This window comes from Nuphar pumila, chromosome 8, assembly GCF_984573655.1.
Source record: "Nuphar pumila chromosome 8, dmNupPumi1.hap1.1, whole genome shotgun sequence".
Lineage (NCBI taxonomy): Eukaryota > Viridiplantae > Streptophyta > Magnoliopsida > Nymphaeales > Nymphaeaceae > Nuphar > Nuphar pumila.
Genome location: NC_143256.1, coordinates 36467605 through 36479337, shown reverse-complemented (window position 1 = coordinate 36479337; position 11733 = coordinate 36467605). Strand labels below are relative to the sequence as shown.

The window sequence follows — 11733 nt, the reverse complement described above, 5'->3', positions numbered from 1 at the left end:
CTTCTATGTCTTAGATAGAGTAAAATTGTCAGAAATGATCACAAATCCAGCTAAAAACAGGTGGGTGGGCATGTGAAGAATATTGTGATATTTTGTGGATGCGTAAAATACCATTATTCTTAGGGGTAGTACAGTCATTTTTTGTTAACTAAATTATGTTAAATTGCAAGAAAATCACTACCTAAAAGAGACGGATTTGCCCGTTGTCCTAACCAAGTAGGGAGTAATACCACATCGTACGCCAAATTTTCTGCTTAGGTGCCTCAGGGTGAACCATAACTAGGGAACCACATGCATGACTTGATGTTGTCTTATCTGAGTCAAACAAGAAATTGGAAGATTAATCTTGATCGGAACAAGACCTTTATCCCTGTAACTGAGTTTCTTGAAGTAGCTAAATATGGGTGATTAGTGGTAAGTGTGATTCTCTCGGGCAGCTGTATATGCTATATTGTCACTTGATAGGTTTACTGTAGAAATTCTTTCAGTTACAAAAAATCCATGAGGAAAGATCTCTCTCTCTCTCTGGGTTGGCAGGAAAGGTCCCTCTTTTTTTGCAACGAGAGAAGCAGGAAGCAGATAAGCACCTCAATGGTATTCTATGTGAAAGGTCTCTCTGTGATCAATCTTTCAAGCAGCAAGTCCAAGTCTGAATCTGAGAACATCAATCCAATGAAGTAGATTTGGTTCCAAATCTGAATTTTATATGGTAACATCAAGTCTGTAAAATTAGATTTTTTTAATAATTAAAACGGATTTAAAACGTATCTTACATGCAGTGTACAAATGGATTGATTTTGAATATAGATCCAACAGGAAATATTGAGAGAGAGAGAGAGAGAGAGAGAGAGAGAGAGAGAGGTGTATAAACACACACACACAAGCATGGGAAGGGAATCGTTTTCTTAATTTATACATTCAATTAGTTTGCTGTTTGGCATACAGTCGATGGATTTTCTTATATGACCAAATAAAAGAGAGCAACCTCAAGTATTAGGCCCTTGACCTGCTTCCAAAAGGCATTGCAGATGGCTAGAACTATCGTTTGCCTTTTCTTTCCACAGCCTCTCCACCTGCTCAAAACTTAGGCCTTTAGTCTCTGGCACAAAAACAAACACAAAAATGAGAGCAAGCACTGCAACTCCAGCAAGCATAAAAAATGTTCCAGCCATCCCTACTGCTGCAACAACCGATAAGAAGGTTGCTGAGACAATCAAGTTGGAGATCCAGTTCACAGTTGCTGATATTCCTCCACAGATCCCTCGATACCTTGATGGATAAATCTCTGAATTTACAGCCCATGGAATTGGACCCATTCCTGGTGAAAAGAAAGCAATATAGAGAACCAAACCAATGATTGCAAACCACCCATCGCTACTGTTGCTACTGCTCAAGGTAACATTAATGGATGCCCCAGATGACTGCAAGAAGAATGCACCCGAGAGCAGACAAAGTGATACAAATACACCACTTAAGCTAATAAGAACCAACTTTCGCCTTCCAGAGCGATCAATCAGATATATTCCAAGAACTGTTCCTGCCGCGTTCATCCCAGCAACTATCATTGACAGAAACAGTGCCAGCCTATTAGAATTAAAACCAGCCATCTTCACGATGGTAGGGCTGTAGTACATCACTGTATTAATTCCAGTGAACTGCTGAAAAGACTGTAGAAAAATGAGCAAAAATGAGAGTAGATAGGTGGAAATCCCCCTTGTGCTAACTAGAAACTTTTTTTCTCCCCTCAGTGATACAGAAATTTAAGATGTTCCCAAGCAAAAAACGATTCCTAACAATTTTCTCATTAAAAAATAAGATGACAAACCCTTTTATGCTCTCTCTGGCACCAGTTGAGCTATTAAAGAATTCTATGGCATAGGAATGAGAACAGTCCAGACTATTTTACCCTGTCCTTATTTACATGGAATAACTTTCCATTCTATTGTTGAATGACCTAATAAACTGTAGGAAGCTCCTAGTGGAAAGTTTGCTTGGAATGCAAATGATAAACACTACTACCAAAGAAGAAACTCGCCATAACCAGCAACAACTACAAACCATAGTATGGTACAACTTTTGTAATGAATCATTACGTCGTACTAGAAATTATAAACCATTTGATGAATGGGATATCTGACAACTGGTAACCAGAGGATACACCAAATTTATTAGACAACAGTTAAAAAATAATTGTCTTTGTTCATTTCCTAGGTCTGATATAAACACTAAATGCCCTTTGTTCTTTTCCTTTCACGTACTATGTCATATTTTAAAATAGAAAAAGTGAAGTAATCTAGAAACTATATAACTGATAATATCAGATAAGGCCCAAGGACATTATTGTGTTAGTCATACCGTACAGAGAGAGAAAAACCAAACGTGTCCCAAAGCACATGTAACTAGGTAAAAAGCGGCTTTCACTAAGGTTGCTAAAGGGGGAACAAGAGTATTTCCGATTATTCATTAACTATGGTTTTAAATTCAGGCAAGGTATCACATTTTAACAGTCTGGGAAGTCATAAGAGAACACTCATAGAACATCTCGGCATACAGGTTATCCCTTTTTGCTTTTTGGCTTTGTTTTCCTCTTCCTGTGGCAGACAATCTTGAAAAAGAGAAATAAAACTTTTGTTTTGTTGGCAGCATTCATACCTGGAGTCCTGCACCAGCCAAAAGTGCAAGTCTGATCTCCTTTGACATGAAAACTTCCCAGTATCTTACACTATTCTTTTGTTGATAAGCATCCATTGAAGCATTAGAGAGTACATCTATCTCCTCCTCTAAGCGGTCTGGGCTGTATATCTTTCCAAGTATAGTGATAGCTTCTGCCTTCTTATCCTGTGCACATGAAGCAACCATTTAAAACAAGAACAAGCCTATGCTTATGCAACTTTTAATCCATACATGGTCCAAACTACCAGAATAGTGATGCACTAGTTTGTAGCCTAATGTATCTCCAAGACTAACCAGATTCTGAGATCCCTACCCTATGTCACACGGACACTCCAATTTGGCTGCCGTTCCATATCCCTTCATATCCAAGTCATACTGGAAATTTCATAAAAATGGTCATATCCCTGTATCCGCAGACGTATCCATGTGACATAGTCCCTATCTCTCTCCCTCTGCAGAGATGGATATTCCTGCAGGCACAAACATCTGAAAATTTCTACTGAGTGTACATGACTTGAGGCACATTACCAAGGTCGGTTTTGGCCTGCAACCCATGACTTGCAACCAGTACCCCCGCTGTCAAGTGTCTAGTTCCAAATGATCTTATCACAATCACCAAGAGCCTGAGAACCCATGATCCACAACTGTAGTGGCTAAGATATGGGTATATAAGACAACCAAACAACTATAATTTGCTTAAGGTTTTACCTTACGGAAAAGCCAGCGTGGGGACTCAGGCAAGAAGAGCATCAGAAAAAATTGCAGGACAGCTGGAATACCAGAGACCCCAAGCATCCAGCGCCATGTTCCAGGGACCTGTTAGAAGCGGAAACCATATGAGAGAATATGTAATGCACAGAAAATACCATGACACATATTTGTTTTTTCCTGTGGCAAGTTACTTCAAGGTAGGAGACATCCTTTTTTATTCTACTCATTCTCACTTAAGTCAACCTTACAAAGTAGCTCAGTAGTAAACTGGGTGGTTCTTTCAAGACAAGTTGTCGCGGCCATCCATGGACAATAGAAAATACAAAGATAGAAACAATCCAGCAAAGTTAAGGAGATGGAGAGCTAACATAGTGAAAATCTAATGCAGAATTCAAAAGAAAGGGCTTTCAAATAATGCAGTGGAGAAAACAACATATTCAAACTTGCAAAACATTTAAGGCCTCAATTAAACCTTACAGACCACTTATAATAACATACAAAAAGATGGTTAATTCAACAAGAAGGAAAAAGAGAAGTTGAATACAAAACAAACAAAAATCCTCAGACTAGATACAAGTACGCATGCTATGATGAAACTCTAACAACAGCACCAAACTGTTCTCTTTGTTGATGACTAAAAAAAAGTGAAAGTGATTACTTAGTGAAAGATTCTTGTCTTATGCTAATGACGAAAAAAAATGAAAGACAATCATGTATTGGTCTCCAACCTCAGTAAATGCAAGATTCACAATGTAGGAAAGAAATTGTCCACCAGTAATCATCAACACATTCATGCTGACAAGCCCTCCCCTTATTTCAGCAGGAGAAGCTTCTGCAATATATACAGGAGCAGTAACAGATGCAGTGCCAACACCCAAGCCTACAAGGAACCTTCCGAAAATAAGAATATATGCATTTGGCGCACCAGCCATGAATATTGCACCAACAATGAAGACCATGTCAGCCAGGAGGGTAGCCTTTTTACGCCCATGAACATCATTTATCCAACCCCCCATAGCTGAACCGATGAAGGCACCAACCAAGACCATGCTTACAATTGTTTCCTGAAAAGTTCATAAACAAGGTAGTCAGAAACAAAAACATCTTCACTGATACACAATCACCATAAGAAAAATGGAAAAAAAGGAGAAACACAAGTTTAACCTGTAAAAAGGTGCTCCTGTTCACCACTTCAAAATCATCACGGATGTAAAGAAGGGCTCCAGAAATAACACCTGCAAAAAAATGTTTGAATAGCATCAAGTCTCAAGAGGCAATGGAAAGAACACATACAAACTCCTTGAAAGACAGTCAACACAAGCTTGAAAAAGAAAAAAGAAGAGGGGAAAAAAGGAGTACATCATTCAATACATGTTCAAGATATCCTCCCCAATTGGTTGTGAAATTTCCACCATAGCTTTCTTCTACGTTAGAAATGACTTGTACGTTTGATCAGATAAATGATAAGCTGCTATCTAAATTGAAATTCTGAAGAACTATTTTCATGCGTTTATAATCAATAAAAACAGAGCTACGTCAGTTAGTTCCAGCAAAACTTACTTTTCAGCAATCAGTAAGACATCAGTTATGCATGAAGACTAAATGGAAACGAGAATATAGTAATTCTATAATTTGTATCTCTACAAGAACAATAGATGAAAGGCATGCCCTAGAACAATAGAACAATAGATGTATCAAAGATGAAACACAAAGGGTTTTAGTTAAAGATGAGGAGATTAAGGAGAGATGGAAAGATTATTTTGATAAGCTGTTTAATGGAAGGCATGCCCAGGATCTTGGCGACTTCTCCATTCCTTTACATGAAATGAATCGTGACTTCATGCGCAAGATTCAAAAGAAAGAAATTGCAGAGGCTTTGAAGAAAATGCAATCCAGAAAAGCAGTTGGCCCGGATGGTATACCTATCGAGGCTTGGAAATGCTTGTGGGAGAAAGGTTTAGTATGGTTGACAAATCTTTTTAACAAGATTTGGCGGACAAATAAGATGCATAATGAGTGGAGGAAGAGTACTTTGGTGCCTCTCTATAAGAATAAGGGTGATATACAAGATTGCGCAAACTGTCGTGGTATAAAACTCATGAGTCATACTATGAAACTTTGGGAGAGGGTGATTGAGTATAGGTTGAGGAAGGTGGTCATGATATCGGAGAATCAATTTGGTTTTATGCCTGGAAGATCAACTATGGAAGCTATACATCTTCTTAGACAACTTATTGAGAGATATAGAGAGGGGAACAAAAATTTGCATATGGTTTTTATTGATTTGGAGAAGGCATACGATAGAGTAACTAGGGATGTTCTCTGGTGGACAATGATGAAGAAAGATATCTCTCTCAAGTACATTAGTATAATTAAAGATATGTACGAAGGAGTAGTAACCAATGTCCATACTTATGGAGGGGTGACAACCAACTTTCCTATATCGGTTGGGTTATATCAAGGATCTACATTAAGCCCTTTCCTTCTTGCTATAGTGATAGATGAACTTACGAGATCAATTCAAGAAAATGTGCCGTGATGTATGTTGTTTGCTGATGATATTGTTTTGATTGATGAGTCTAGAGCTGGGGTTAATGCTAAGTTAGAATTATGGAGACAGACTTTGGAAGCAAGAGGTTTTACGTTGAGTAAGAGTAAGACAAAATATATGAAATGTCGGTTTAGTAAGCAACGAAGTAGTGATGAGAGTGTAGTGAAGCTTGGTGAGCAACAAATAGCGGTGGATGACTGTTTCAAATATTTAGGATCTATCATTCAAAAGAATGGAGAAATTGATGGTGATGTAAATCATAGGATTAAGGTTGGGTGGATGAAATAGAAAAGTGCAACTGGAGTGTTGTGCGATCGTAGAATGCCATTGCGGTTGAAGAAAAAATTTTATAGGACGACAATTAGACCCACTTTACTATATGGTACGGAATGTTGGGCTGCCAAGAGACATCACTTGCAAAAAATGAGTGTAACTGAGATGCGTATGCTTCAATGGATGTGTGAAAATACACTAAAAGATAAGATTCGGAACGAGGAAATACGTAAGAAGGTGGGCGTTGCATCCATTGAAAATAAGATGAGTGAGAATCGTTTACGATGGTTTGGGCATATTCGGCGAAGGCCTAATGATGCTCTGGTTAGAAGGATGGAGAAATGGGAAAATCTATTAGCTAAAAGAGGTCGGGGTAGGCTTAAGAAGACTTGGATGGAGATGATAAGAAAGGATATGAATGCTTTGAACCTCACCGAGGACATGACATTGGATAGAAATGATTGGAGGAGAAGGATTCATGTGGAGGACCCAAAATGATTTTCTTTTTGGTTCATATCGCCGACCCCAATTGTTTGGGATGAAGGCGTTGTTGTTGTTGTTGTTGTACAAGAACAATAGATCGGATTTCAACTAGTGTATTAACACTAGTTCGGGTTGGCAACTCAGACAACACTTGTGCAAACTCCATTTACCTCAAGCTAAGAAATAAAAAACAACTCAATGAATTATTAGAGCCACTAGAGACGGTTCAATTCAGGAGATAAACATTTATTATCATTTACTTGGACTGAACCTTCCAGTGGAGCTGACAAGCAACTAAAATCAAGAGATCCAGCCAACCTAGTCTCCCAAATCGATCTCTTTATGGGCTAAGAAACCATAATGAGTGGAAATTGGATTTTGTCTGCCAGACTTCTATTTCATGTCAAGGAAAAAGAAGAAGAAACATTAACTTATTTAATGAATTTTTTACACGGCATGCACAACCAATAGTGAAACGCAAAGATCTTTTTTTCTATTTAACTTTAGGCATAAAAATAAAAAAGTCTAAAATTTTCTCCTCTTTTTCAACTCTTATCCCTTCATTGAAAAAGTAAAACTAATAGTCGCCCTCATGTGAGAATTACTGGAAACTGCTTCAGTCCATTCACACCCCTCAAGCAAATAAGCATGTTTTGATATCAATTTATATTATTTGCTTTTTAAACTAGTCAGCTCAAAGATCATGGAAAAGTTTTGCTCTCTACAATGCCAAATATAGTGCAACCCTTGAAGCATCTTAAAATCTCAAAAGCATAAATTACATAACAAGGAGAAAGAACACATTAATGGGAGGACCAAAATAAATACTTGGAGAAATACCTGTATCATAGCCAAATAACAAACCACCTATACCAGCAGTAAGAGTCAATCCAAGCACATAACGATTACTAAAAACTGACATGACTTCCCTTGGAGGAGGAGGATCCAACATCCCTGAACTACCAGGCAGCGTCATCCTGTATTTCCCGATCCCACTCTCTCTGAATTATCACTGGCTTTGCATATCCACATAACCCACAATGCAATTATGGTGAATATTTTCAAGAACTCCCAAAACTAACACAGAAATCACAGAAATCACAGAAAACTATCATTTTGTTGCAACGAAATACCCGAGATGCCAAGAATCGAATCAACTGTGCGGTCAATCTTGGAGCAAAACTCAAGGGACTAGGAAGTAAGGCTCTGAATGATACAAGGGAAAGAACAAGTGATTTTAGAAACCAAGTACCTAAGATCTTACAGCAACTTCAGTGAAATCTTTTGATTCTTACAAAAAGAAAAGATGGACTCCCAAGGAAAAAACCAAAAACTGTACAACTGCTTCAATAGATGAACACCAGCAATTTATGAACTCATCGAGTTGGCTATTTCATTAGAAAATCAGAGTTCTTTAAAAAACGAATACAGAAAATCTATCTCAATTCTTTCTGCAAACAAGATACCCAAATGGCAGGAGTTTTGACAGATCGCGCCTTTGATTCAATTCATCAAAAACGCGAAATGGTACAGCTTTGCTTCAGAAGTTAAACCCCAAAAAGCCAATTATTTTGGGGAAAAAATGCAGAACCAAGATGTTCGAATTGGATCAGTTGGATCTTCAACTCACAAAAAAAAAACCTGAAACCCTTTACAACTCCAACCTAAAATATGAACAAAAGAAAAGGAACACCGAAAGCGCACAGAGTTCAATCCAAACGGGCCATCACTTAACAAAATCCCAAAATTCACCCGCTTGGTTCCCGGAGAAAACCCAACAAAAATAGGATTTTCACAAGACACCCCAAAATCAGAGAATCCAGCAAGAAAGGTCTTCAATTCATTAAAAAAAAACAGATACCTACAAACTCTATTGCCACCAACAAGAAAACCAACCCAAGAAAGCAGAAGAAAAACCCAACAAAGATGAGCCACCAGATGCTAACGGACTATTATTTAAAGCATCAACTTGACAACAAACAGATAAAGGGGGGGGGGGGGGGGGGGGGGGGGGGGGGGGGGGGGGGGGGCGGGGGGTTTAGGGATGGCAGTGGACCGGGGGATACTGGGACCCCGCCACGCCTCGCCCCGTTTGGACCGGGGATGAAGGGCATGAAACGGGGATGGAGGCGGGGATGAAGGTTGAAACCTATCCCCGCACTCGAGGCGGGGATGAACTTACCCTTTCCCCCGCCCTGCCCCGTCCCCGTCTCAATCCCCGCCTTTCCCCACCCCGGCCCATCCCCAATCCTTTAAGGAATGACTATAGACCGAGGGGAAACGGGCCCCGCCTCACCCCGTTTGGACCAGGGATGGAGGACATGAAACGGGGATGGTGGTTAAAATCCATCACAGTGCGGGGATGAAGGTTCAGATTTTGAAACAGGGCGGGGGTGAAGACCTTGTCCCCCGCCCCCGCCCCGGTGGGGTGCTTGCTGATTGAGAAAATGAATGTCCACACGCAATTAAAAGAAAAACAAAAGAAAGAGGAAGCAGACCCTACCAAGGAACCTAAATTGCTGGACCTTCCATGCACAAGGAAGCTCCTACATGGTTTGCTAAATAAATTGCAGAAGAAAACAGGGTGGGCTACAATAGGTAGCCAAGAAAAGTTCTAAAAAAGGGGACACATCGCACTAGGGCGGGTGTCGTGTGTTCTCCCCGAAACACAAATTCGCGTGTTCATGTGTGTATGAAGGAATGTCTTGGGACCCACAATAATTCATATGCCAATGTTACCCACGATGACTTTATAATAAAATAACATATAAAAAAGGTAGATATGCTTTTGACGAAAATGTCCTCCTGTAAGATAGATATGCGTTGGACGAAAATGTCCTCACGCTCCCCTTATATAGATTTGCATGTTCTGCTTTTGTTTTTAGCTTGTGCTACAACACATGGTCGCCTTATCGTTCTTGCCTTGTGTTAGATATAAAACTTTTCCTGGTTCGTTCTTACCTCGCAGAGATAACTATAAATTGAACAATTGGTTCGATCATTGGTGGGCATCAAAGGGGGATTTGTCGGCCATCTCTTTTTACAGTCTTCTATTCTTTTTCATTTTTCGTTTGACAGTATAAAAAAAAGCAATGAAGCACAAACATTTCAACAAGTGCCATTAAAGCATCGTGAGTACCTTTCCATGTCATCGTGCTATTGTTAAAGAACGTATATCGATGCGAGTGTCATTAAGGCGTTGTTTTGTTATTCCAGGTAGATTTTATCATTTCAACAGTTGGAAACTTGAAGACATTTGTAAGACGTTGGGACTTGTTGACAAGAATGCTTGGTTACAAATGCGAGCAAGGGTCTCTACCCCATCCGGTATCGTCCATTCACTCAATATATGCAATATAATACAAATTGCGGTTGTAGTAACATGTATATCGATTTGTGAGATACAAATCGATGTAGAAATCACACCCTTCATAAGTACATATCATTGTAACGTTTGGGCTTCAATAGTAAACCTCATTATACGATTTAGCAAACTTACAAATCTTGGTGACTTTATATATCATAAATCGCTAATGCGTTAAATGTATAAATCATTGTTGCTTTAAATGTATAAATCATAAGTCATAAATCATAAATAATGTCGATTTGGCTTTATTACCAAAATATGTGTCATTCATTTATAAAATAAACATCGTTTCACATCCCGCTCGTTGTCAAAAATTGATATGCCTTGTGAGACCTGTATTCCGGCTGACGATTTATGAGATTTACACAATGACGTCTATGTCAGCCACAACGATTTGCCTTTGTATAGAAAATATTAGAATAGTATAACGTAAATTGTGGTTGTAGTAATATACTATCGATTTGAGAGATATTGTTTTGTTTGTTAATATCGATTTGTAAGCTATTATGCTTACGTTTATCGTATCGATTTGTAATATGAATAAGCGATTATGCTGAATTGTCGTATCGATTGGTAGTATATTATGCGAAATGTACATCGATTTGTGTGTTCAAATCGTTGCTCATTTAGCGATTTCTATTAAAATTTCTGCACATTATTTGAAGTATGAATCATTGCAAATAGATATTATGTGTTTGATAGTGTCAATTATTACTATATTTGTCGTATAAATTGCTTCAAAACATGCTAATACTATAAATCGTTAGTTTTATTGGCATGGTAAATAATAACTCGAAGATCATTATAAATAACTGAATGACATTGAATGTTGAACAAAGTTTACAAAGTTTGTATACTAAGTTAATAAACTCCAATTTATTACACTCCTCACGAGTGATACCTTATCATGCTTCCAACCACCTTATCATGCTTTGTCATGCTTCCAACCACATTTTTTTTGGCAGAGTCAACCCATTCTTTGTAAAGATCTTCAATTATTTCTCTTCGATGAGTATGTACAACCATTACGAATGAGCTTGTTTGCTTGCAAAGGATATGTGAGATCTGACCCCTAATATAGAGTTGTCAGAACTTCTGCAGAAGAACATGGAGCTACCAGCTGCACAGTATACTTTTGAATTTGCACTTGTTGATTTAATATCTAATAGATCCTCAGCTGCACGACAAAGGATGGCCCGACAACAGATGACAGTAAAAGGTGGTCCAGCAGCAGACGATGGTAAAAGGTGCTCCGACAACAGACGACAACAAAGAGTGCTCCCACGACAGCAGACGACGGCAAAGGGTGCTCCTCTGGAGGTGTAAGGGTGATCCGAAATGGAGAGGGCGACATATTTCGAGGTTGAGACTCTTTAAGCAGAGGTGTTTACTGCTTAGGGCGAAAACAAAAGGTTATCTTCCATTTTCTGACTGGAGGACATTTTGGTACATTACTCGAAATGTCGTTTCATGGTGCTAATGGTGGGAAAGGATACTTAAGTCTTTGCAAATGCACCAAACTTCGATGCTAAGTGATGCAGACACACACAGGGAAACGAGCCCCACGTGCTTACATACGTGGCACTCATTCAGACCCAAGAACACGCACCTGCGTGTTCTGGGGGGAACATATAACCTGCTTCACACATACCATATTTAGTATGGGAAATTTCCA

General features: G+C 38.9%; 1 protein-coding gene across 5 annotated transcripts; it reads right to left on the bottom strand.

Moving 5' to 3' along the window:
• Window positions 1-888: 888 nt before the first annotated feature.
• On the bottom strand, window positions 889-8621 carry LOC149829903 (inositol transporter 1-like). 5 transcript variants are annotated; one of them, XM_090016158.1, is made up of 8 exons: window positions 8553-8613; window positions 7825-7897; window positions 7532-7703; window positions 4549-4619; window positions 4113-4448; window positions 3382-3489; window positions 2653-2838; window positions 889-1667 (listed from the first exon to the last, which is right to left on the bottom strand). In XM_090016158.1, exons 3-8 carry the CDS (start codon window positions 7665-7667, stop codon window positions 987-989), a joined length of 1518 nt encoding a protein of 505 aa, XP_089872284.1. In that variant the 5' UTR covers window positions 7668-7703; window positions 7825-7897; window positions 8553-8613; the 3' UTR covers window positions 889-986. The 5 variants fall into 5 exon arrangements, with proteins under 5 accessions (XP_089872284.1, XP_089872286.1, XP_089872282.1 ...); XM_090016160.1 differs by having other exon boundaries at window positions 889-1099; window positions 1270-1667; window positions 7532-8621; XM_090016156.1 differs by having other exon boundaries at window positions 7825-8605.
• Between the last annotated feature and the right edge of the window lie 3112 nt (window positions 8622-11733).